The sequence below is a fragment of the Schistocerca nitens genome, chromosome 2 (assembly GCF_023898315.1).
Source record: "Schistocerca nitens isolate TAMUIC-IGC-003100 chromosome 2, iqSchNite1.1, whole genome shotgun sequence".
NCBI lineage: Eukaryota > Metazoa > Arthropoda > Insecta > Orthoptera > Acrididae > Schistocerca > Schistocerca nitens.
The window spans coordinates 1,183,985,756-1,184,013,376 of record NC_064615.1 but is presented as its reverse complement, the minus strand read 5'-3'; the positions used below and the strand labels follow the sequence as shown (position 1 = coordinate 1,184,013,376).

Below are 27,621 nucleotides of genomic sequence, written 5' to 3'. Positions count from 1 at the left end.
TTTGCACTTTAAGTTTTATTTTAGTTTTTTTCTCTCGTTCATGTTTTATTGCTGCAGTATTATTCTGCAGTAGCGGGATGCAGTTATATCCTTTGTTAGAGTATTATTTCTTACCAGTCAAAAAAACAAAAATTTAACTGAAAACTAAAACAAAAAATATCCCGGAATTCTAAAAAATTCCTGGTTTTTTTCCCAGTTTTCTCCTGGATGAAAAATTCCCGGATCTCCCGGTTGTCCCAGGTTGTATACACCCTGGTATAACAGGAATTAGAGAAGTGTGATGGTAGGAAAGTCAGGACTTCTAGTCAGGTAAGTACAAGGTTCCCTAGACAAAATCATTGAAGGATAATGCAGAAATGGTCTAATCAAAATATCTATAAAAAGCATAAAATGTGCATGCCACTAAAACTCAGAAAAAAGTCCCGGTACAATCAAATGAGTAATATGGTGTGGTGGCCCTCTATCCCCCATCTGTTTTTGGCTTAAGTGCTTGCTTTTGAATATACAAGAGCTGGGAAGTTTTGCCCTCTAGAAATTTCTGGAACATTCCAGGACATTTGAGATAATCTGAGAATATTTGAGAGTATTCATGAGCATTCCACAATATTCCAGAAAGTTCCAGATTGTTCTGCAATATGATCCGGGATGTTCTGGAATATTTGGAAATAGTCTGTAACATTTGGGAAGATTCCAGAATGTTTGGGAATACCCCAGAACATCCCAGATCATTGTGGAACATTCTAGAACACTCTTCAATGTTGTGGAATGTTTTGGAACATTGTGGACCGTTCGAAGAATTTTTGGGGTGCTCTGGCATTCGTCACTGGTGGGGTTACCCATTGGTAGGGGTATATAAAGCAAGACCCACCTTGGGTTCAAAAGTCATTTTCTTATAAGTCAAGAGGGGAGGAACTGAAAAAGTAGCACAGTTAGTGAATAAAAACAAACAGTGAAGTGTGGGTAGTCATAGTGATACAGTAACTGAATATAAATCAAACATAAAGTGCTTATTTATTTTTTATTTATTTATTTATTTTATTTTGATCCAACATCAACTGATTACAAAAAAAGGTTTTTTTTGTTCCAGTCTGAAAAGTTTATAAATTGTACCTAGCATATTTGTTAATAAAGTGTTAATTTGATTTATATTACAGACAATCCCCAAATGTGAGGGAGGAGGAGATTTTGCCAGTTCTGAAGCAAAACTGTGAAAACAAAACAAACAGTGAAAAACTGAAACAGATGAAGACCACAACCCACATTTAAGTTCCCAATGAATGAGAATGAGCACGGTGAGAAGCAGAAAAACTGAAGAACAACGAAATGAATGGACTGATGCATTAATAATTGCAACAAAGTCTTATAATAAAAGACTGCGAACTCAAGCTAGCCATGAAAATATCACATTATGAGAAGTGCGGATGAAGACAAGTAAAAACTACAACCTAACAAATTATGCAATCCACTACAACCTGACAAAAGAATATAACAAACACCAAAACATCATAATTGGAAAAATGGATAACATCTGCCAATTTTGCAACACAAAAAAATTCAGTAGAGGGACATCTGGATTCTGTTGCATGACTGAAAAATTTGATTATCACCACTAGAGGCATCTCCGCAGAAATTTTTACGACTGGGAGACTCCAGAATCCACACACTTTCTTCAAGATATAGAAGTGTACAACACCTATTCTAGATGGCTTTTGGTGGTGTCACTTTAATCAACACTGTTGTTGTTGTGGTCTTCAGTCCTGAGACTGGTTTGATGCAGCTCTCCATGCTACTCCATCCTGTGCAAGCTTCTTCATCTCCCAGTACTTACTGCAACCTACATCCTTCTGAATTTGCTTAGTGTATTCATCTCTTGGCCTCCCTCTATGATTTTTACCCTCCACGCTGCCCTCCAATGCTAAATTTCTGATCCCTTGATGCCTCACAACATGTCCTACCAACTGGTACCATCTTCTTGTCAAGTTTTGCCACAAACTCATCCTCTCCCCAATTCTACTAAATACCTCCTCATTAGTTATGTGATCTACCCATCTAGTTTTCAGCATTCTTCTGTAGCACCACATTTCTCTTCATCAGAAACAATTTCCTTGCCATTGCCAATCTACATTTTATATCCTCTCTACTTTGACCATCATCAGTTATTTTGCTCCCCAAATAGTAAAACTCCTTTACTACTTTAAGTGTCTCATTTCCTAATCTAATTCCCTCAGCATCACCCAACTTAATTCGACTACATTCCATTATCCTCGTTTTGCTTTTGTTGATGTTCATCTTATATGCTTCTTTCAAGACACTGTCCATTCCGTTCAACTGCTCTTCCAAGTCCTTTGCTGTCTCTGATAGAATAACAATGTCATCAGCAAACCTCAAAGTTTTTATTTCTTCTCCATGGATTCTAATTCCTACCCCAAATTTTTCTTTTGTTTCCTTTACTGCTTGCTCAATATACAGATTGAATAACATCAGGGAGCGGCTACAACCCTGTCTCACTCCCTTCCCAACCACTGCTTCCCTTTCATGCCCCTCGACTCCTATAACTGCCATCTGGTTTCTGTACAAATTGCAAATAGCCTTCGCTCCCTGTATTTTACCACTGCCACCTTTAGAATTTGAAAGTGAGTATTACAGTCAACATTGTCAAAAGTCTACAAATGCTAGAAACCAGGCGCGGCTCGTAATTAAAGGCTCTGAGGCGGAGCCGCCCCAAAATATATGTTAAAGTAAATTTCGCAAGAACGTATTACATAATTTAAATTATCAGGACCAATTTTGCATATTTCCCATTCCGATTAAAATTACGACGGTCAACGTTTTTGGAACTATTTGTATCGATAGATGTTTTCCGAACGGTTAGTAGTGTTTAGGCTGCGCCTTGGAACGTCCGTAAGCTGCATGTAGTAGCGGTTTGGGGGCGTGGCTTCTACATAGTACTGCTCTTTATGGGCGACCCGACGGCTCAGAGCTTGCAGCCTAAGGGTGTCATAGCAACCACCACACATTTTTCAGGTTCCACTATCTATGTAATAAAGGAATGTAGAGTGGCCGAAACTTCTCTATCCAATCTCTGTCTCTGCACATCTCTACTACGCTTCGATGCGTCATTAATCGACGTTTAGTATTATTGTTTTGATAATGTTTTACATAGTTGTTTTGTTTCTGCCATTGGCTATTTTATCCACATTTAGAATAAGTTTCCAAATATCCCACCAGAGTGCACTACACTACAGTAACATACCAGTACTGCCATCTAGCGAGAGTTTCATAAGTGGTTAGAGGACAAAGCGCGCGAAATTTGTCCCGTTACTTTGCTTTTCTTGCTTGCTGATGCTGACTGCATTTGTTGATACCGTGTGATATTAGCAAGTTTCTTTTTCGGAGTATATTTTGCAAGATTTTAGTGAGTTTTCCTTGCTGGTGAAGATCTGCAACATACTGCAAGTGTGAAACAAGCGTAATATGAATTCAATGTGCAATTTAATAGGTAAAAACTTGGAACACGGCCATAGGATGAAAGTGAAAGAACTTGGTGCATCCAGACCCGCATTAAAGATCTCTCCGAAACGCATCTTTTCATATTATTTGCTGCAAGGTGTCAGAAAATGTAATGATGACGTATAAAAACACTAACCAAAGATTTTAACTCAAAGTTAGCTTCTAACGATATTTAATACCTGATTATAGAAGATAAAGTACGTAAAATTATGGGCAGAGAGTGATCTGCTCACCCCCTCCCCCTGAATTCTTAGTTGTTTATGTCAGACTAATCTGTAGCGTAACCCGAGGTCTATGTTGGCTCCGATCGATAAATGCCGCAGCCTTCCCAAGTATAGAAACCACGAGCCGCGCCTGCTAGAAATGTAGGTTTGCCTTTCCTTAATCTTTCTTCTAAGATAAGTCGTAGAGTCAGTATTGCCTCACGTGTTCCGATATTTCTACGGAATCCAAACTGATCTTCCCCGAGGTCGGCTTCTACTAGTTTTACCATTCGTCTGTAAAGAATTCGCGTTAGTATTTTGCAGCTGTGACTTATTAAACTGATAGTTTGGTAATTGTCATATCTGTCAACACCTGCTTTTTTTGGGATTGGAATTATTATATTCTTCTTGAAGTCTGAGGGTATTTCGTCTGTCTCATACATCTTGCTCACCAGATGGTAGAGTTTTGTCATGACTGGCTCTCACAAGGCCATCAGTAGTTCTAATGGAATGTTGTCTACTCCCGGGGCCTTATTTCAACTCAGGTCTTTCAGTGCTCTGTCAAACTCTTCACGCAGTATCATATCTCCCATTTCATCTTCATCTACATCCTCTTCCATTTCCATAATATTGCCCTGAAGTACATCGCCCTTCTATAGACCCTCTATATACTCCTTCCACCTTTCTGCTTTCCCTTCTTTGCTTAGAACTGGGTTTCCACCTGAGCTCTTGATATTCATACAAGTGGTTCTCTTTTCTCCAAAGGTCTCTTTAATTTTTCTGTAGGCAGTATCTATCTTACCCCTAGTGAGATAAGCCTCTACATCCTTACATTTGTCCTCTAGCCATCCCTGCTTAGCGATTTTGCACTTCCTGTCGATCTCATTTTTGAGACGTTTGTATTCCTTTTTGCCTGCTTCATTTACTGCATTTTTATATTTTCTCCTTTCGTCAATTAAGTTCAATATTTCCTCTGTTATCCAAGGAGTTCTACTAGCCCTCGTCTTTTTACCTACTTGATCCTCTGCTGCCTTCCCTACTTCATCCCTTAGAGCTACCCATTCTTCTTCTACTGTATTTCTTTCCCCCATTCCTCTCAATTGTTCCCTAACTCTCTCCCTGAAGCTCTGTACAACCTCTGGTTCTTTCAGTTTATCCAGGTCCCATCTTCTTAAATTCCCACCTTTTTGCAGTTTCTTCAGTTTTAATCTACAGTTCATAACCAATAGATTGTGGTCAGAGTCTACATCTGCCCCTGGAAATGTCTTACAATTTAAAACCTGGTTCCTAAATCTCTGTCTTACCATTATATAATCTATCTGAAACCTTCTAGTATCTCCAGGGTTCTTCCATGTATACAATCTTTGTTTATGATTCTTGAACCAAGTGTTAGCTATGATTAAGTTATGCCCTGTGTAAAACTCTACCAGCCGGCTGCCTCTTTCATTTCTTAGCCCCAATCCATATTCACCTACTATGTTTCCTTCTCTCTCTTTTCCTACTCTTGAATTCCAGTCACCCATGACTATTAAATTTTCGTCTCCCTTCACTACCCGAATAATTTCTTTTATCTCATCATACATTTCTTCAATTTCTTCATCATCTGCAGAGCTAGTTGGCATATAAACTTGTACTACTGTAATAGGCGTGGGCTTCGTGTCTATCTTGGCCACAATAATGTGTTCACTATGCTGTTTGTAGTAACTTACCCACACTCCTATTTTTTTATTCATTATTAAACCTACTCCTGCATTACCCCTATTTGATTTTGTGTTTATAACCCTGTATTCACCGACACAGTCATAGATGGCAGAAAGAATGACGACATTGGAGCAATGGTAACTTCCCGTCATCATACACAGTAAGTCCAAGACACATACATAAATTCACTCAAGACACTATGACCTAAGTAAGGAAATGTGGACAACCTAACCTCTTCATAACATTCACATGCAACTCGTCATGGGCAGAAATCAAACAACCACTGAGATACAGACAAGGCTCCATGCATCAACATGTCATAATAGGCAGTGTTTTCTGACAAAAACAAATGAGATTTGTTAAAGTCATCACAATATATTACATCTCTGGAACCATTAGATGCTGGATGTACACAATTGAACAGCAAAAATGACTGCCTCACACAATCTTATATGGCTACGCGACAGATTCATTCAATGAATATTGACAAAATCGTCTAAGCTGAATTTCCCAATCCACAAGAAGAAGATCCAGAACTGTATGACATAGTAGTGAAAAGTTTGCTTCATCGACCTTGTGGTCCATTAAACTCTAATTCATCATGTAAAAATGATGGAAAATGTAGAAAAAAATACCCAAACCTATACTTGGATGACACACAAACCAAAGTTGATGGCTACCCCACATACAGAATACAATCACACAAAAATGCTGGCTTCACAGCAAAAATACAAATATGAGGCATTGACGAACTGGAAATAGATAACCAATGTAAAGGCGGGTCCACACTGAGCGCGCCGCGCCTTGCTGCGCCGCGCTGCTCCACTCCGTGCACAGCTGTAACTGTGTTCCAGTTGGAGCGCGCACGGCCTGAAGATGGAGCGAGCTGACGCCCTGTCTAAACTGAGCCCAAATGCGCCACTTCCTTTGATGTACCGACAACAGCCGGAAAACTGCGCGGTGCGGCATGACGCGGCACAGCGCGGTTCACCGTCCACACTGAGCGCGCACAGCCATTTTGCATAGTGCGGCGCAGCGCAGCGCGCTCAGTCTGGACCCGCCTTAACACTTTTAAAAATATTCCAAACAGACATAAACGTAGAATACAGCAATTCAGTGAAATCTATCAAGTGTGTCTGTAAGTATGTGACAAAAGCAGTGACATGGCAGTATTTCAAATAACCAAAGACAGCGAACAACAAAACACAAATGACAGTACCCCTATGTACCAAACGGGATGATACATCAATGGTAATGAAGCAGTGTGGCACATTTTCAGTTTTCCCATACATAAATGTGAACCAACTGTGCAACATCTAGAAGTACATTTGGAGAATGGACAGAGAGTTTACTTCACAAAAGAGACCACCAGAAAAACTGCAAGTGAATCACCTCAGAACACAACATTTAATAGCTTGTAACCAACTGTGCCAAATGGGTCCATTCGTGAAAATGTTCCTTCAACAATTACAACAAGGAAACAGAGACTTAGGACTACTGGAAAATGACAACCACTGGAGATTAACATTACAAGAAGCCTCATACACAGCCTCAGCTGAATAAATGAGAGACTTATTCGCCATAATTCCAATAACATGTAAGTTAACGCACCTGAATTCAAAACAGCTATGAGACTCCTTCAAAGAGAGTATGAGTGATGACATACTGTACCAAATCTGACAAGCTCATCCTGAACTGACCATCAAATTCAGTGACGACATCTTCAATGAAACACTCATTCACCTAGAATACAAATGTTTAGCGGAAGACAAGCATATCTTAATACAACTTGGGATGCGAGTACCATGAAAAAATGGTATCAATGTGCTAAACTTTGAAATTACAAAGGAAAGAAGCGACAACATCAACAAATTATTTCAATACATTGCTCAGAACAAACCACTCGTCAGTGCAATCAAAAGAGAATTTACTACATTATCATGGACCAAATTCACAACTCTGGTGGAGGTATTTACTTGGACACGGCAGGTAGGACTGGGAAAATTTTACTAATAGTTTCTAAGAAATCTATTGCTGGTAGAAATACGTGCTAAAGAACACATCAAAATTGCACTGGCCTCACTTGGCATTGCAGCCACACTTATGGAAGGACGACGAACTCCCCATTACGCCCTACGATTACCACTGAATATGGCGGAAGAACAATTCCCAATATGTAAAATCTCCAGAGCATCTGGACGGGGTGAAATTCTAAAGTAAGCTAAAATTGTCTTCTGGGAGAAATGCGCAATGAAATTTAAAGCATCAGTTGAAGCCATGGACAGAAAATTACAAGACTTTTGAGGAAACTCTTAAGTGATGGGAGGAGCTCTACTCATATTCTCAGATTTTTAACAAACACTTCCAATTATCCCCAAGTCAATATCAGCAAACGAGATCAGGGCATGCTTAAAAAGATCACACCACTGGCCACACATACAAATACTGTGACTAACAAAAAATTTGAGGGTTGAACTATTAAAAGACAAAACAACACCACATTTTCCTCAACAACTTTTACAAATAGGCAAAGGCACTTATCCTGCTGACCAGACAACTGGCCTCATTAAACTCAACAGTGACTTCTGCAACACAGCCACTGCTGAAAATAAACTCGTCGACCAAATTAATCCATACATTGTTCACAATGATACTAATCTGGACTGGCTATTTGAAATGGAAATTTAGGCAACTAAAAATAATATTGTTGACAATATCGACAATAATATCCAAAAGATAATTCCTGATGAAGAGAGAATATACAAATTGATTGACATGATGGTAAAAACTGAAGATGATGTGCATTTCCCTACAGAATTCTAAACTCTTTGCAAGTGCCCGGAATGCCATTACTCTGCCTTTGACTTAAAATTGGACATCCAATTGCACTACTCAGACATCTCAACTCACAAACGTACGTAAAGGAACAAGGATGGTGTCAAAAAGCTATCAAATAATATCATCGAAGCCGAACTTACGACTGGAAAGTACAAAGGGCACAATTTACTTATCCCCCAAATATCACTGATATCTAATTAACTTCCATTCCAGTTTAAAATACTGCCATTTCCAATCAAATTAGCCTACAGTTTTACAAATAACAAATCACAAGGACACACTTTAAAATATTGTGGTATCAACCTAAAAGACTCCCACTTCTGTCATGGTCAACTATACGTAGCTTGCACTCGAATATGAAATTCGAAAAATTTTTGTGTGTATACTCCAGGTAACAAAATGAAAAAATGTTGTATATAAACGACTAATGCAAATAGTTAGAATACATTCCTTTTTTTACCTCTTATATTTTAAAGTTTATCCATTTATTCCAGCTGCCATACAATCTCATATCAATTCCCTGAGTGAAGCGGGGTACCCTAGCTAGTAATGAATAAGACAGTATGAATGCTGATAACCTCCTATGAACAGCATAGTGACCTCATTACTGTAATCAAGAGAGATACAAAAGCCAACAGAGATAGTATGTCACACTTGTTGGTTATGGGGATGGGCATAGTGCTCTGACTTACTCCTGCTCTCTTTCTTCTCAGTACGGGACCACGAGGCCTATCACTGATAAGCCATTGTAAAGTGAATGATTGGTGATAGATTCCTGTACTTCCTGTAGAGGAGACAGTATCCAATGAAGAGGCTAGTACTTGATGTACCTTTGGTATCACTGGTATGGGTGTTTTAGTAACCTGCCCACCACACCTATAGCTTCGGATTGCTTGACAGCAGTCTGGTTGATTTCCAACTGCTTATTAATAGCAACTAACATATCACGTGTCTGAGAATGGAATTCACAGTGGGACTTCATTTAGGCTGGTGCTACGTTTATCTGAACCAAAGACATCGATGTGGTTGCGTGGCTTATGTGCCCCAATGATACAGACAGCCGTACAGTAGATACAACTATATCATCATCATAATCTTCAGAAGGTGCAGTGGCAACAAATTGGATGATTGTCTGATCTGGTCTTGTAGCCTTACCCAACATGGCCTCAGAATGGTCAAAAACAGGAGTAAGTTGAAGCCATTGTCTTTTCCGAGGACATTAGCTCTACTGTACAGTTTTGCGATAATGGCATCCTCTTGGAAAAATACTGCAGAGGTAAAATTGTCCCCAATCAGATATGTGGGTATGGAGTAGTCAAGATTACTTTTTTATCAGAAAAAGCAAATTAGGCATGCTATGGGTTGGAGTATGGACTGTTAGGCCATTTAATCTAGAGTTAGGTCAGAGAACTTGAAAAGGGAAATCAATGTGTTCACTTAAGTAAATCTGGGAATTAGTTAAGTGTATTGGCAGGAAAACACAAGATTTCTAGTCATGTGAGTACAGAGTTATCAACACAAAATCAAGTAGGGGTAATGTGGTAGCAGGACTAATAACTGACAAGAAAATAAGAATGCTAGTGAAGTACATGAACAGCACAGTGAACTGAGATTGACACAAAGCTGAAACCCACCACAGTAGTACAATCATATCTGCTTGCTAGCTCTGTGTGTGAGGAAGATATGGACAGAACTGAAGATGAGATAAGAAATTATTAAGTTCATTGTAGGGGACAAAAATGTAATTGTGTTCTGAGGCTGGAATTTGACAGGAGGAAAAGAAAGAGGAGGTCAGATTAGGACAACAAGACTGGGTGAAAGGAATGAAATGGGGGGGAGGCTGCCTGGAGACCTGGAGGAATTTTGCACAGAATATTATGTAATCATTGCTAATACTTGGTTTATGAACCAGAAATGGGATTTGCATATGTGGAAGTGATCTGAAGGAATCAGGAGGTTCTAAATAGATGAAACACTAGTCAGACAGAGATGTAGAAATCACATTTTAAAATGAAATACGTTTATGGGGGCAGAAATGAACTCTAATCATAAATTATTGGTTATGAACTGCATATTAAAACTAAAGAAATTACAGATGGGAAGGATACTGATGACACTGAAACTGGATAAGTTGTCGAGAGTTTGAAATAGAAAATTAGGCAATGATTGACTGAAAGGCAGGAGAAAGGAATAAAACCGAACATGAATGGAGAGATTTTAGAGACGATATAGTGAAGGAAACAGATGATCAAATACTGGTCTAAAAAAGACAAAGCCCATTGTAAATACTTGGATAACATGTAAGATATTGAATTTATCTGGCAAGAGGAGAAAACATAAAATTTCCTCAAATAAAGCAGGCAAAAGGGGATACAGAAATTTAAAGAATGAGTTTGACAAGAAGTTCAAGACGGCAAAGCAGGAATTTCTAGAGTAGAAATGAAAGCTGTAAAAGTGTGTGTGTGTGTATGAGAAAGGTAAATGGCATCCACAGGAAAAGAAAAGAGACTTTGGAGAAAAGCAGCTGCGTGAATATTAACAGTTCACATGCGATGCCAGTACTTAACAAACAAGAGTAAGATGAAAGGTGGAAGGCGCATACAGAAGGGCTACACAATAGGAATGAACTTGGAATACAATATTACAGAAAAGTAAGAGGAAAACTGGTTCAAATGGCTCTGAGCACTTTGCGACTTAACTTCTAAGGTCATCAGTCGCCTAGAACTTAGAACTAATTAAACCGAACTAACCTAAGAACATCACACACATCCATGCCCGAGGCAGGATTCGAACCTGGGATCATAGCAGCCGCTCGGCTCCAGACTGTAGCGCCTAGAACCGCACGGCGACTCCGGCCGGCAAAAGTAAGAGGGAGTGGCTGAATATGAGATGGCAGATATGGTACTGTGAGAAGTATTGGATACAGCATTGAAAGACCTAAGGCAAAAGAAGACTCTTCGAGTAGATGACATACCATCAGAATTAATGATGTCCTTGGGAGAGCCAACCATAAGAAGGGATATGAGACAGGTTAAATACCCTCAGACTTCAAGAAGAATGTAATAATTGCAATAAGAAAGAAGGTAGGTGGCAAGAGGTGTGAATATTAGTCAAACATTGGTCCATTAAGTCACAACTGTAAAATATTGGCACAAATTATTTGAAGAAAAATGGAAAGTCTGGTAGAAGCTGAGATCAAGAAAGAACAAATTGAGCCTTGAAGAAATGGAATACTCTCTTTGAAGCTTTGAATGTAGAAGGAATAAAATACAGAGAGTGACAGATTATCTACAATTTACACAGAAAACAGGCAATGCTCAAAGGATATGAAAAGGTAGCAGTAGCTGAGCAGGGAGTTAGACTGGGTTGTATCCTATCCCTACTGTTATTCAAGATGCATAGTGAGCAAATAGTGAAGGAAACCAACAACAAAATTTGGTAAAGGAATTGGAATTCAGGGAGAAGAAATGAGTATGGTTAGAGGCATTAACATAATTCTGTCAGAAACCGTAAAGTACTCGGAAAAATCTGTCAAAGAAAGCTTATAAGGTGAATATCGGCAAAAGAACGACAAGAATAATGGAGTGTAGACAAATTAAATCAAGTGATGCAGAGGGAATTAGATTACCAAATAAGAAACAAAAAGTAAGGGCAGAGTTCTGTTATCTGGGTAGAAAAATAACTACCAATGGCCAATGTGGAGAGGATTTAAATTGCAGACTGGCAGTAGCAAAAAACCCCTTTCTAAAAAACATAATTTTTTTAACATCTGATACAAATTAGGAAATATTTTCTGAAACTATCTGTCCCAAGTGTAGCGTTGTGCAGCAGTGGAATGTGAATGATAGACAGTTCACACAACAAGGAAAAGAAGCTTTTGAAATATGGTATTTAGTACCCCACCAGCAGACATCACTGGTGGCAGATGGCCTGGCATGAGTAGCACCACGCACATCTCTAACGCTGTTTTGGATTTTCCATTTCCCCATAGATTGACTCACATAGTGAGTTTTCATTTTGTATTGTGTAGTTTTGTTTTCGAGCACACTGTCGAGCCAGTGCCTCCTTGTACAGCACCTCACACTGACAGTGTAGTTTAGAGGCATTTCTCGCCTGTGCAGATACAAAAGTGGTGATGAAGGATGTTCTTATGTGTGTGATGCTTGTAGTTTTTCCCTTTCCTTTTAATATTGTTAATTTTGGGTCACCACAGATCCACCCTTTCTACAATGCTGGCAGGAACAGTTGTACCTACAGTAGTACGAGCTGCTGCAGGTGTTGCTAAACCAAAATAAAGAATTGATTCACACCCATTCCAGGCAGGTGGTGAGCTGGGCATTCACCATGCACTTTTCCTACCCATTCCCTCACCACTTATGATGCCATTTCCCAGTTTCAATCAGTCTACAGAAAAGGGGAAAAATTACTGCCACGTAAGGCATTATAGTTGATCCGGTCCACAAAGTCACCTTCTTATTGTACAGAAATCAACAGTTATATGACATTATGCAAAATCCTTGCCTTCCACCGAGGCTGAGAAATTCAACATTCGTGAACTTTGTTGGTTGCTTTTGCAGTAGTTCGGACACAACACTGATGCGTTGGTGGCACGATTGCAGTTTAATTAGCACCAAAAGTGCCCTGGGCAGTTCTATATGGACTGGATAGCTGATTTGCAGCATCTCCCATGCATTGTCATTTTTAATTTCCAAATGTGATAGCTCATATGCTAATTCTGGATGTGATTGGTTAGCACTTGAAACTGAAGCCCAAGCTAGCACGTTGACCGTTTTGAATATTTCATTAGCTGATACTGCCCAGATTGCAGAATGGCATGAGATTACAGTGGCAGCAACGAACATCCCTTTGGGACACCTGGCATGTGGCGCAATTAGATGTGCATGATAAACTGCGTCCAATGCCCTGTGGCGCTCTCTGGGTTATCACACGTTGACCCTGTTGACAATCCCTGTGCAGTGGCATTGTGGTGATGCCCACCTCACCCACGTCAAACTCAGGAGGTTCGTGTCAATCGCAACACCACAATTCCAACTCACAGTATTTCTTGGGTCCTTGTTGTTGCTCTCCTTCCACTCTCCGAATGGTTCTTCCGTGATAGTCTTTTGGTGCACGTTCAATGAGATTACCCACATACAGTGGCCATGTATGGGGCATATCATCGAATAAGCAATTTTATGACAGTCACCAGGCCACAAGTTCGTCATCAGAAAGCCAAGTTTTTGTTGGACTATGGGGCTCTCTATATGCCCTTCACATGTCACCCCAGTGTATTTTGCTGACACTGATAGTGGATGGGCGCTTGGTCAAATTTCAAAGAGACATGGGAGCAACAGGTACCCTCATTAACTTAGATATCTACAGGCTCTTGGGCTGACCAGAGTTGCAACCGCCACTGTGTCAGTTTGTGTCTTATAGTACACAGTATTCTCCTGTGAGAAGCAGTTCTCCATCACTGCACATTATAAGAATCTGGAACAGCAGTTTACATTGTTAGTGGTCAATTCCACACTGGCATATAATTCTCTTAAGACGCCATGCAATCAGTTGTGCCAGTGCCCTTTCACACCATCTCTGCTGTGGTCTCCCAGTCCACCAGGTGGCACGTTTGGTTGTGACACTGCTCCAGGGATGGGTTCCCCCTAGCAACAATGAGCTTCCTGTTGCTGCCTTTTTCCTGACCTTCGCTGTCCTCCCTTTGGTGAGGCTCACTCCTGCACCCACTGATGTTGAGCCCACGGATTTTGAACCCCTTTCCTCCTCCACCTCCTCTCCCACGCACCATCAGAAGTGGTCTCATCTCTACTGCCACCAGTGGACCGACTGCTGCCACATCCTCCACAGCCTTCTGCTGCTCCAGCAGAGATGCTAGCACCGTGTCACATCCTTCAGTCAGTTGTCGGTCAGGGATCCACGTCTCTAGTGCTCACTCTGGTTCTATGCCGCAGGGCATGGCCTGACCTTGGCCATTTTTGACTCTACCTGGAGTTTCCAGGGGAAGAGATTTAGTATCCCAATCACTGGACACTGTGAAGGAGGCAGATGTGCTTTGGTGGGAAGCACAGCAGATTAGTGTGGATGATTACCACAGGGAATGCATGCAGGTCATGTTCTATGGGACGACCCACTGAAGGAAATCTTTACTTGAGGCCAACCGTAAGCCAAGTGGGACAGTTCTAGTGCCGCATTCGACCACAGTGGAAATTGCCTTACACCTTGTGTGTTATGCTGTTGAGATGTGCTTGGTCATCTGCCACCTGCATCGGCTGTGTGTCGTGTTTATCCTTGCATGTGACTCTATATGGTTTCGGATTTTCTGCTTCCCTGTAGATTGACTCATGAGGTGAGTTTTCATTTCCTCTTTTGTGGTTCTCTTCCCTGCTTGTTGTCGAGTCACCATCTGCCCGTGCAACATCTTGTGCCGACAGCATTTTTAGTGGCATTGTCACACCTGAGCAGATAGTAATGGTGCTAGAGGAGAATGCTGAAGATTAGCTAAGCAGGTCAGTCAACTGATGTCAAGATTCTGAAGGAAACTGGGGAAAGAAGAAGTTCATGGCATGGCTTAACTAAAAGAATGGATTAGTTAATAGGACACGTTGTGAGGGATCAAGGAACTGTCAGTTTGGTGGGTAATAGAGGTGTGAGTGTGTGTGTGTGTTGGGAAGGGGAGGAAGGGAAAGGGGGTAAAAATTAAAAATTGTAGAGGGAGACCAACATACAAATTGTTAAAGGTTCTAATGGATATGGTTTGTAGCTGATATGTAAATATAAACAGACTTGTACAGAATCCTTGTGATCTAGTTCTTTGTTGTTTGTTACTATAATATTTAAAATAGGTACATCATAACTCAATTCATTTTATTTGTATGCTTTGGACATATGAAGTATATACAGGATGGAGAAAAATTGTGTAACGAAATTTTAACCCTAGATAGCTGATGCCAGTAGGAACCAAAATTACTAAGATTGTGTAAGTCAACAACCCACCATTTTTAAACTACGGAATCTTGGCACCACGTGCTCCAATTGGATGTGGGGTTGCCCTGTTGCCATTCGTTGGTTGACTGGCAGTGCTATTGTTGTTGGTTCACACATGCAAACGTCCCTCGCCCCGTCACTGCCCCAAAGTGACATGCAAAGCATTTATGGTCATGCGTTGTTTAGAGCATGTGGCAACAGGGCAGCAGTAGCCGGCCGCAACACAAGCAGCAACAGTGAAGTAACCGATTTTCTGACTTTTACGAGTTCCTAACTAGGAGCGAATTTTATATCATCTGTGTGCTTTAATAGTTTAGTTTCTTGTGTTTCTGCATGTTTATTTAACATCTAATAGCCACAGTTCTTGCATTTTCATTTGCATTGGAAAGTAAATTGATTTTGTGACATATTACAAGTTCCTAATCAGGGGCGAATTATTTAGTTTCACCTGAGTGCTTCGGTAGTTAGGTTTTTGAATCTCTGTGTGTTAATCTAATTTATTAGACACAGTTTCTGCATTTTCATTAGGGTCTACAGTAGAATTGTGCAGTAAGTGCTGATAGTCCATTTATCTGCATAGTTTAGTTTTCCACAGTCTTTAGTATGGGCACGGACTGCAACTGTTGTGTGTGGATGTGAGCTGAGTTGGTGACACTTTGCTCTCGGCTTTAGGCTGTGATGGTTTCATTTACACAGCTTGAGATTGCAGTGGATGGGCACCACTGTTGTGGGCCAGCCATGGGGATAGAAATGGACATTGAGCATGGCAAAATCCTCACATCGGTCCTCACTGGTAGACAGCCCAGTTACTGCTCGCACTGAGGTTGATCCCTCAACTTTGGTCGAGTGGGAGGTCATCCCAGGGCGTAGCAAGTGGCAAAAGGCTTCCCAGGTGGCTGCACATAAGGCCTCCCTGGCTCATCTGAGAAACATGTTCCAGGTGCTGTCTGAGGCTGACACTGTTGCTGAGCCAGATGCTGTCGCCTGTCCTGTTTCACAGGAGACCACTCAGCGTGCAAGATCCGGGCAACCACATACAGTGGAATTATTGGTAGTTGGGAGCTCCAACATTAGGCACATTATGGGGGCCCTTAGGGACATGGCTGCCAAGAAGGGAAAAAAACCAGTGTGCACTCTGTGTGCATACCAGGTGGAGTCATTCCAGATGTGGAACAGGTCCTTCTGGATGCCATGTAGAGCACAGGGTGCAGTCAACTGCAGGTGGTTGCTCACGTTGGTACCAATGATGTGTACCACTTTGGATCAGAAGAGATTCTCTCAGGTTTCGAGTGGCAAACAGACATGGTAAAGACTGCCAGTCTTGCTTGCAAGATGAAAGCAGAGCTGACCATTTGCAGCTTAGTCGACAGGACTGACTGCGGACCTTTGATACAGAGCCAAGTGGAGGGTCTAAATCAGAGGCTCAGACGGTTCTGCAACCGTGTAAGCTGCAGATTCCTTGACTTGCGCCAAAGGGTGGTTGGGTTTCGGGTTCCGCTGAATAGATCAGGTGTCCACTATATGCAGGAGGCAGCTAGATGGGTATCAGGGGCTGTGTGGCATGGACTGGGCGGCTTTTTAGGTCAGAGGGTCTCGGGAAAGTACAAGAAGGGCTTCAGTCACAAACGGTGCAGGCTGAACACAGGTGGAATGTAGATACTGGATCCATCGGTATGACTGTCATAGCTGTGTTGGGAAAGTATCAGAGCTTCAAGCGCTAGTAGAAAGCACTGATGCTCAAACCGTTACAGGCACTGAAAGCTGGCTAAAGCCGGAGATAAGCTCAGCTGAAATTTTTGCACAGAACCTAACGGTGTTCCAAAAATATAGGCTAAACACAGTTGGCAGTGGCATGTTTGTTGCTGTTTGAAGTAGTTGATCATGCCGTGAAATTGAAATAGAAAGTTCTGTGAGTTAGTATGGGCAGAGGTCATTGTTGGCAACCAGAATAAAATAATAATTGGATACTTTTACTGACCTCCCAATTCGTGTTATGCAGTTGCGGAAATGTTCAAACAAACCTTGAATTTGATTTCAAATGTGTGAAATCTTGTGGGATTTAACTGCTAAGGTCATCAGTCCCTAAGCTTACACACTATTTAACCTAAATTATCCTAAGAGCAAACACACACACCCCTTGTCCGAGGAGGACTACAACCTCCGCCGGGACCAGCCGCACAGTCCATGACTGCAGCGCCTTGGACTGCTAAGCTAATCCCGCGCAGCAAATTTAATTTCAAACACATACCTGCCTCATACGATTATAGTTGGTGGTGACTTTAATTTACCCTCGATATGTTGGCGAAAATACATGTTTAATTCTGGGGGTACACTTAAAACATCATTTGAAATTGTGCTGAACGCATTCTCTGAAAATTATTTCCATCAGTTAGTTTAGTCCCCCATTCGTATCTCCGGGCGGGGACTACTCAGGAAGAAACCGTTATCAGCAGAAAGAAAACTGGCGTTCTACGGATCGGAGCATGGAATGTCAGATCCCTTAATCGGGCAGGTAGGTTAGAAAATTTAAAAAGGGAAATGGATAGGTTAAAGTTAGATATAGTGGGAATTAGAGAAGTTCGGTGGCAGGAGGAACAAGACTTATGGTCAGGTGAATACATGGTTATAAATACAAAATCAAATAGAGGTAATGCAGGAGTAGCTTAAATAATGAATAAAAAAATAGGAGTAATGGATAAGCTACTACAAACAGCATAGTGAACGCATTATTGTGGCCAAGATAGACCGGAAGCCCACGCCTACTACAGTGGTACAAGTTTATATGCCAACTAGCTCTGCAGATGATGAAGAAACTGATGAAATGTATGATGAGATAAAAGAAATTATTCAGGTAATGAAGGGAGACAAAAATTTAATAGTCATGGGTGACTGGAATTCAAGAGTAGGAAAATGGAGAGAAGGAAACGTAGTAGGTGAATATGGATTGGGGCTAAGAAATGAAAGAGGAAGCCGCCTGGTAGAATTTTGTGCAGAGTATAACTTAATCATAGCTAACACTTGGTTTAAGAATCATGAAAGAAGGTTGTATACATGGAAGAAACCTGGAGATACTGACAGGTTTCAGATAGATTATATAATGGTAAGACAGAGATTTAGGAACCAGGTTTTAAATTGTAAGACATTTCCAGGGGCAGATGTGGACTCTGACCACAATCTATTGGTTATGAACTGTAGATTAAAACTGAAGAAACTGCAAAAAGGTAGGATTTGATTGATTTGATTTGATTTATTTCGTGTTCCATAGGTCCAACTGTGTTGGATACACAAGGACGTGGAACGAGTCAGTTTTTTACAAATACAATCTGATAATCTAATAGCATATACAGAAATTTGAGTACATAATTATATAAAAATTTATACAGTAAATTCTTTGGGCAGCAATACAGAAAAAGAAAATACATATTTTCTTAGAATCATTAAAACACTACAGAACACAGATACGGAGAACACACAGTTACAGAGCTCAGGTTAAATAAAATTCATAGTGGCATTATGTCAACTTGTATTATATAATATTAAAATATTACAATTTATTTAGTTAAAAATTCATCTAGACTGTAAAAAGCTTTTTCTAGCAAAAATATTTTTAGTGCTTTCTTAAACTCACTCTTGTTATGAATCTCTGTCTTTATTTTGGGAGGAAGAGCATTGAAGAGTTTTGCTCCAGTGTAGTGGACACCCTTTTGTGCCAAGCTCAAATTTCTGAGTTCACTGTGTATGTCATTCTTCCTCCGTGTATTATGCTCGTGATAATTACTGTTTGGTTGAAATATCTCTATATTTTTACAAACAAAACACATGAGAGAAAAAATATATTGGCATGTAGTTGTGTATATTTTAAGATTACGAAAACTATTTCTACAAGAGTCTCTTGGGCGCAATCCACATATAATTCTTAAAGCTCGCTTCTGTGCAATGAACACTTTCCTTGCTAATGGCTGGTTGCCCCAAAAAATAATTCCGTACTCAATGAGACAATGAAAATAGCCATAATATGCCACTTTTGCAGTGTTAGGTTCAACACATGTAGTGACAACCCGTAAAGCATAGGTAGCAGAATTTAAGGAGATGGGACCTGGATAAACTGAAAGTACCAGAGGTTGTACAGAGTTTCAGGGAGAGCATAAGGGAACAATTGACAAGAATGGAGGAAAGAAATGCAGTAGAAGAAGAATGGGTAGCTCTGAGGGATGAAGTAGTGAAGGCAGCAGAGGATCAAGTAGGTAAAAAGACGAGGGCTAGTAGAAATCCTTGGGTGACAGAAGAAATATTGAATTTAATTGATGAAAGGAGAAAATATAAAAATGCAGTAAATGAAGCAGGCAAAAAGGAATGCAAACGTCTCAAAAATGAAATCGACAGGAAGTGCAAAATGGTTAAGCAGGGATGGCTAGAGGACAAATGTAGGGATGTAGAGGCTTATCTCACTAGGGGTAAAATAGATACCGCCTACAGGAAATTTAAGAGACCTTTGGAGAAAAGAGAACCACTTGTATGAATATCAAGAGCTCAGATGGAAACCCAGTTCTAAGCAAAGAAGGGAAAGCAGAAAGGTGGAAGGAGTATATAGAGGATCTATACAAAAGAGATTTACTTGAGGGCAATGTTATAGAAATGGAAGAGGATGTAGATGAAGATGAAATGGCAGATATGATACCGCGTGAAGAGTTTGATAGAGCACTGAAAGACCTAAGTCGAAACAAGGCCCCGGGAGTAGACAACATTCAATTAGAACTACTGACAGCCTTGGGAGAGCTAGACCTAACAAAACTCTACCATCTGGTGAGCAAGATGTATGAGACAGGCGAAATACCCTCAGACTTCAAGAAGAATATAATAATTCCAATCCCAAAGAAAGCAGGCGTTGACAGATGTGAATATTACCGAACTATCAGTTTAATAAGTCACAGCTGCAAAACACTAAAGCGAATTCTTTACAGACGAATGGAAAAACTGTTAGAAGCTGACCTTGGGGAAGATCAGTTTGGATTCCGTAGAAATATGGGAACACGTGAGGCAATACTGACTCTACGACTTATTTTAGAAGCTAGATTAAGAAAAGGTAAACCTACATTTCTAGCATTTGTAGACTTAGAGAAGGCTTTTGACAATGTTGACTGGAATACTCTCTTTCAAATTCTGAAGGTGGCAGGGATAAAATACAGAGAGCGAAAGGCTATTTACAATTTGTACAGAAACCAGATGGCAGTTATAAGGGTCGCGGGACATGAAAGCGAAGCAGTGGTTGGGAAGGGAGTGAGACAGGGTTGTAGCCTCTTCCTGATGTTATTCAATCTGTATATTGAGCAAGCAGTAAAGGAAACAATTTGGAGTAGGTATTAAAATCCATGGAGAAGAAATCAAAACTTTAAGGTTCGCCGATGACATTGTAATTCTGTTAGAGACAGCAAAGGACTTGGAAGAGCAGTTGAATGGAATGGACAGTGTCTTGAAAGGAGGATATAAGATGAACATCAACAAAAGCAAAACAAGGATAATGGAATGCAGTCAAATTAAATCGGGTGATGCTGAGGGAATTAGATTAGGAAATGAGACACTTAAAGTAGTACAGGAGTTTTGCTATTTGGGGAGCGAAATAACTGATGATGGTCGAAGTAGAGAGGATATAAAATGTAGAGTGGCAATGGCAAGGAAAGCATTTCTGAAGAAGAGAAATTTGTTAACACTGAGTATAGATTTAAGTGTCAGGAAGTCGTTTCTGAAAGTTTTTGTATGGAGTGTGGCCTTGTATGGAAGTGAAACATGGACGATAAATAGTTTGGACAAGAAGAGAATAGAAGCTTTTGAAATGTGGTGCTACAGAAGAATGCTGAAGATTAGATGGGTAGAACACATAACTAATGAGGAGGTACTGAATAGGATTGGGGAGAAGAGGAGTTTGTTGCACAACTTGACTAGAAGAAGGGATCGGTTGGTAGGACATGTTCTGAGGCATTAAGGGATCACCAATTTAGTATTGGAGGGCAGCATAGAGGGTAAAAATCCTAGAGGGAGACCAAGAGATGAATACACCAAGCAGATTCAGAAGTATGTAGGTTGCAGTAGGTACTGGGAGATGAAGAAGCTTGCACAGGATAGAGTAGCATGGAGAGCTGCATCAAACCAGTCTCAGGACTGAAGACCACAACAACAACATAGTTTATGAGCCCACGCAAATAGTAAATGGTTGCGAAAACATACTTCACCTCTTAGCAACAAATAATCCTGAGTTAATAACAAGCATCAAAACAGGTACAGGGAATAGTGAAAACAGGGTTGTCGTAGTGAGACTGAATATTGTAACCCCCAAATCCTCCAAAAATAAATGAAAAATATACCTATTCAATAAAGCAAATAAAAATTCACTTGACACCTTCCTGAGAGACAATCTCCACTAATTCCAAATTAATGATGCAAGTGTAGACCAGATGTGGCTAGAATTCAGAGAAATAGTATCAGCAGAAACTGAGAGATTTATACCAAATAAATTAACAAACGACAGAGCTGATGAGGAACACAAAACAGGTCAGAATACTGTTGCAGAAACAACGAAACAAACATGCCAAATTTGAACAGACGCAAAATCCCCAAGAGAGGCGATCTTTTATAGAACCTCAAAATTTACTGCGGACTTCAATGCGAGATGCCTATAACAGTTTCCACAACAAAACTTTGTCCTGAAACCTGGCACAAAATCCTAAGAGATTCTGATCGTATGTGAGCATGATAGTGGCAAGAAACAATCAATGCTTTCTCTGTGTAATAGCAATGGAGATACTATCGAAGACAGTGCTGCCAAAGCAGAGTTACTGAACACTGCCTTCCGAAATGCCTTCACAAAAGAAGACGAAGTAAATATTGCAGAATTCGAATCGAGAACAGCTGCCAACATGAAAAACGTAGAAGTAAATATCCTCGGAGTAGTGAAGCAACTTAAATCACTTAAAAAAGCAAGTCTTCTGGTCCAGACTGAATACCAATTAGGTTCCTTTCAGATTATGCTGATACATTAGCTCCATACTTGACAATCATATACAACCATTCGCTCGACGAAAGATCCGTACCCTGAGACTGGAAAGTTGCACAGGTCACACCAATATTCAAGAAAGGTAGTAGGAGTAATCCACTTAATTACAGGCCCATATCATTAACATTGATATGCAGCAGCATTCTGGAACATATATTGTGTTAAAACATTATGAATTACCTTGAAGAAAATGGTCTAGTGACACACAGTCAACATAGGTTTACAAAACATCGCTCCTTTGAAACACAACTAGCTCTTTATTCGCATGAAGTGTTGAATGCTTTTGACAAGGGATTTCAGATTGATTCCGTATTTCTGGAATACCGGTAGGCTTTCGACACTATATCACACAAGTGGCTCTTAGTGAAATTGCGTTCTTATGGAATATCCTCTCAGTTATATGACTGGATTGGTGACTTCCTGTCAGAGAGGTAACAGTTCGTAGTAATTGACGGAAAGTCTTTGAGTAAAACAGAAGTGATTTCTGGCATTCCCCAAGGTAGTGTTATAGGCCCTTTGCTGTTCCTTATTTATATAAACAATTTGGAAGATAATCTGAGCAGCCATCTTAGGTTGTTTACAGATGATGCTGTCATTTATCGACCAATAAGTCATAAGAAGATCAAACCAAACTGTAATACGACATAGAAAAGATATCTGAATGGTGTGAAAAGTGGCAGTTGACCCTAAATAATGAAAAGTGTGAGGTCATCAACATGAGTGCTAAAAGGAATCCGTTAAACTTCAGTTACATGATAAATCAGTCAGATATAAAGGCCATAAATTCAACTAAATACCTAGGAATTACAATTACGAACAACTTAAACTGGAAGGAACACATAGAAAATGTTGTGGGGAAGGTTAACCAAAGACTGTGTTTTATTGGCAGGACACTTAGAAAATGTAACAGATATACTAAGGAGACTGCCTACACTATGCTTGTCCGTCCTCTTTTAGAATACCGCAGCGTGGTGTCGGAATATTACCAGATAGGACTGACAGAGTACATCAAAGAATTTCAAAGAAGGGCAGCACATTCCGTATTATCGCAAAATATGGGAGAGAGTGTCACAGAAATGATTCAGGATTTGGGCTGGACTTCATTGAGAGAAAGGCATTTTTCGTTATGACGGAATCTTCTCACGAAATTCCAATCACCAACTTTGTCCTCCAGATGCGAAAATATTTTGTTGACACCGACCTACATATGGAGAAATGATCACCATGATAAAATCAGGGAAAAAACAAAAAAATATGGGTGTTCGTTCTTTCGGTGTGCTATACGAGATTAGAATAACAGAGAATTGTGAAGGTGGTTCGATGAACCCTCTGCCAGACACTTAAATGTGATTTGCAGAGTATCTGTGTAGATGTAGATGTCGAATCCTGTGGCCAATTGGACTGCTTGGCGCCAAGTTTTGGTAGTTTAAAAGTTGTGCATTGTCAACCTACACGACATTAGTAATTTTGGTTCCTACGGGCATCAGCTACCCAGGGTTAAAATTTCAGGACACAATTTTTCTGAACCCTGTATACTTATCTCCAGTCATAACTCGTGTAAAACATGAAATGCAGTTTAGGGCTCATGTGTATTATATCGTTACATACTGAGTTGACAATTTAGTGATAAAATTAAAAGGAAACAGAATGGCTGGCCAATACACCCAAGAGGTGTAACTCTGAGTACATGAACAAGCTAGCTATTAAAACTGTTAGTTGCATCCACAGGGAAAGGTTAGGAAAAGTGAGAAAAGGTGGCCAGGCCACTCCCAATGCAGGCCAAGAGAGACCTGCATGGTACGAGACTGCTGGGAGTCTTAAGATGACAGAGACAAGAAAGTCAAATTAGTACAGTGTTAACCACAGAGCCAGTTTCAGTGCTCAGAAGATCATAAAAGGGCAGAGTGAGGAGTAAAACCAGTTAAACGCAGGCCATGCTCATTTCAATGGTACCCTGGGGTGGGGGAGTCAGGGGGGGGGAGGGGGGAACGGCAGCTGCAAACAGCTGTCACTTTGCCTGTACCTCACCATGTGTCGTATAGACTACCGGTCAGATGGCCCTATTCTGCCACATTCACACCTTGTCATGTAATGTGCACAAACCTTTTGCCCACCCCTGCCTGTGGGCAATTGCCCAAGATGTACTGTTACTGTTAACCAGGAAAAGGAATGTAAAGGGAAGAAAAACAGAATGGGTGCGTGCGTGTAGGGTTGGGGTAGTAGTGGGTGGAGGAGGGTATGTTACTAGGTGGAAAGCTCCAAATGGCCCAGATCATGTAGCAACACTCAGGTACATCAGAAGGCTCCAAATGGCCCAGATCATGTAGCAACACTCAGGTACATCATGTTATGCTGCAGAGTATGCTCAGCAACAGCGTACCACGTGCCTCTCCGAGACAGACAGTTCTTATGTAATCAGTGATCTTGCTTATTGATGCTCATTTCTATAGAAAGAGCAGCGGCATAAACATGCATTAGCTGACCGGTTTTTCTGTAAGTACAGTTGTTCAGGTAGAAATATTTTGGTAGGAATAATAGTATGAGAATATCACACAGTTTTACAAAGAAATACCACAGATTTAGGAGTGCAATGGAAGGTAAAAGTTGCTGGTGTGGAAATGTGTAGTGGGGAAATAATCTAAGGAATTATTTCTCATCATCAATCCATACCAGAAAGATGCCATCCATAAATATGCCATCCAAGTATTGTCACAATAGCACATTTCCGGGGAAAAAAGGAAAAGAATCTCATTATATTCAATGACAACACAATGAATAAAATTTAATATTGGTCTTACCTCTACACAAACACTATCCTCATCCTTCTGCTGCATGGAACAAACATTACAGAATTAATTAGCAGAAATTTCACATAAGGCACAAGTAGGTAACACTGTAGAATTGAACAGCATCCCAAATAAAAGAATATTATGTGATGATGTAAATTTTGTTGAAAACGGAAATTTTAAAAATAGTGTCATCAGGTGGGAATGTGTGTGTTGATGAATAAATGACCATTTAATATATTATAAGTAACTACATTATTTCACTTTATATGTGTAGCTTCATGTCCTGATTAAGAAAATGACAGCATTATGACTATCTTTTAACAAGGGAAGTGTCACTTGAATAATATTTTATAAAAAATTGAGCAGTATTTGATTTAGACAGTGCATGTTTCAAAACATCTCAGTTTTGCTGTTTTCTCTTTTTAATGTTGTGTTTCCTCCTGAAAACTTTTAAATGGTTCTCTTCTCCAAGGTATGTACAATTCCTTTTGTTCATCTTTTTCTCTTTGACAATAAAAACCACAAAGATTTAAATTTCTTAATCCCTTTGTTATTGTTGCTTGTTACAGGTCATAATTTCTACCAAACTTCACCTTTAATTATATTATTTTGATTTATTCCTGACTTTATTCGCATATTTTTTGAAATGTTTTCTTTCTTGCAATAATTTCTTTCTCACTCTGCACTTTTAATTATGTGGGAATTTTGTTCTTGTGTTTTTATTTTTATTCCAGTTTATTAATTTCATGCACTCTATTTCAATTGGTGTAGAGTCTGATATCTTCTGTCCTAAATGAGCTCATCTACAAAGTTATACGTCACTAAACTTCCATCCAGTTTTCCACCTATACAAATTCCGTGTAACTATTTCCCAAGATTTCCGTTTTTTTAAGTCATCTTTCTTTGTAGAAATACGATACATTTTTGTGTTCTTGAAGGTTGCAATGTGAAGATGTTTCTTACCATATGGATGTCCTGGTTTCTCATCTTCTGATGATTTTTTTCAAAACTGATAATTTACTCAAATACATTCTGCATATTTAGCTCTATTTCAACATAGAAAAACGAATATTCAGTAGAAAAAAATCTCTTTTATATCTCATTCTACATCTGTGCTGTTTGAATCACTATAAATCAAGTGGAAAGGGGTATGTTTTACTGTAACTTATGTTAAGGTTTCTTCCCATTCAATTACAGGTACAATTTTGGATGAATGATTGTTAGTGTGTATTTATCTGATTGGATATTGGTTTCATTTTATCTGCACAATTTCTGTGAGTAAGAATTCAAGAGGAGAGGAATATTTATAGTTGGCCCTGACAGATATGAAACAAATAACAAAAGGAATAATATAGGAAATAAAGAACAATGAAACATAAGAAAGACAGCTTAATAAAAACCACATCTGCAACCTCTGCAACAATATAATTGATGCAACAGGCACAAGATCAAACATAATATCTCATATTCACAGTGTTAATCATTTTCTGTATACTATTAAATCCAATTCCCATAAGTATTTGATTGGTCTTACAATTCTCACACATTAATAGAAATTCAAACTCAGAGGCTACAAATAATTTATGTGGCAGCCTATTTTACTAATTTATAAAACATGTTCTATACCATGGCGAACAAAATGGTAGATGTAAACTACATATGCTGCTTATATTTAGATTTAATAATTGCATTATCTGAAAAATATTACTACATGCTCTAAATTAAAGAAAAACTATTGAAACAGAAATTCTATGAGTACATATTCCATGAAATTAAGTATTTTCACCTTGACAAAAACACCAAAATCTGGCTCCTTATCTGCTGTTGTTTCATATGGTGTAATTTCAAATTCAAAAGCCAAATGATCAATTGGTATTCTGTGTTTCCTGGCATAATTCTGGAGCACTCCCGTAAGGAATGACTGAGTAAAATATAATCCTGAGAGCCAAAACACAACTGGAGGGCCATTGTCAATCCAATGCTGGAAAAATTTCAACCTGCATGGATAAAAAAAGTTGTTTAGGTAGCACATTATACATTAACAATAGCAATTTACTAACTGAGACACTTAGCATAGTAAGAAGCAATCTTTATATACTGTAGCGGGACACCCAAAAATCCAGTATACAATATAGGTGACTCAGAAAAAATAAATAACTACTTTGGTGAGGAGAGAGATATACCAACATAAAATACAGTCTATAGAGAGACACAGGTTAGATTTCAAGTTAAATAAGCAGATGGGTAGATCAAATAACTAATGAGGAAGTATTGAATAGAACTGAGGAGAAGAGAAATTTGTGGCACAACTTGACTAGAAGAAGGGATCGGTTGGTAGAACATACTCTGAGGCATCATGGGATCACCAATTTAGTATTGGAGGGCAGCACGGAGGGTAAAGACCACAACAACAACAATTTACTTTCAGAGCTGCATGTGTTCTTTCCAGACTGGCTAACTGACAGCTCTGATTCTTCAAAGACATGATCTATGACAGGACACCTGGGTGGGAACATATAAAGGCGGGCAGGTG

General features: G+C 39.7%; 1 protein-coding gene across 1 annotated transcript in view; it reads right to left on the bottom strand.

The window, feature by feature from the left end:
- Window positions 1-27,621, bottom strand: part of LOC126235648 (dynein axonemal heavy chain 3) — a 1,245,905-nt gene that overhangs the window by 33,284 nt on the left and 1,185,000 nt on the right. The window contains exons 63-64 of the mRNA XM_049944362.1: window positions 26,875-27,085; window positions 2,124-2,137 (exon numbers count right to left, since the gene is read on the bottom strand). Coding sequence (XP_049800319.1) covers window positions 2,124-2,137; window positions 26,875-27,085 — 225 coding nt within the window. The remainder of the gene's footprint in view (window positions 1-2,123; window positions 2,138-26,874; window positions 27,086-27,621) is intronic.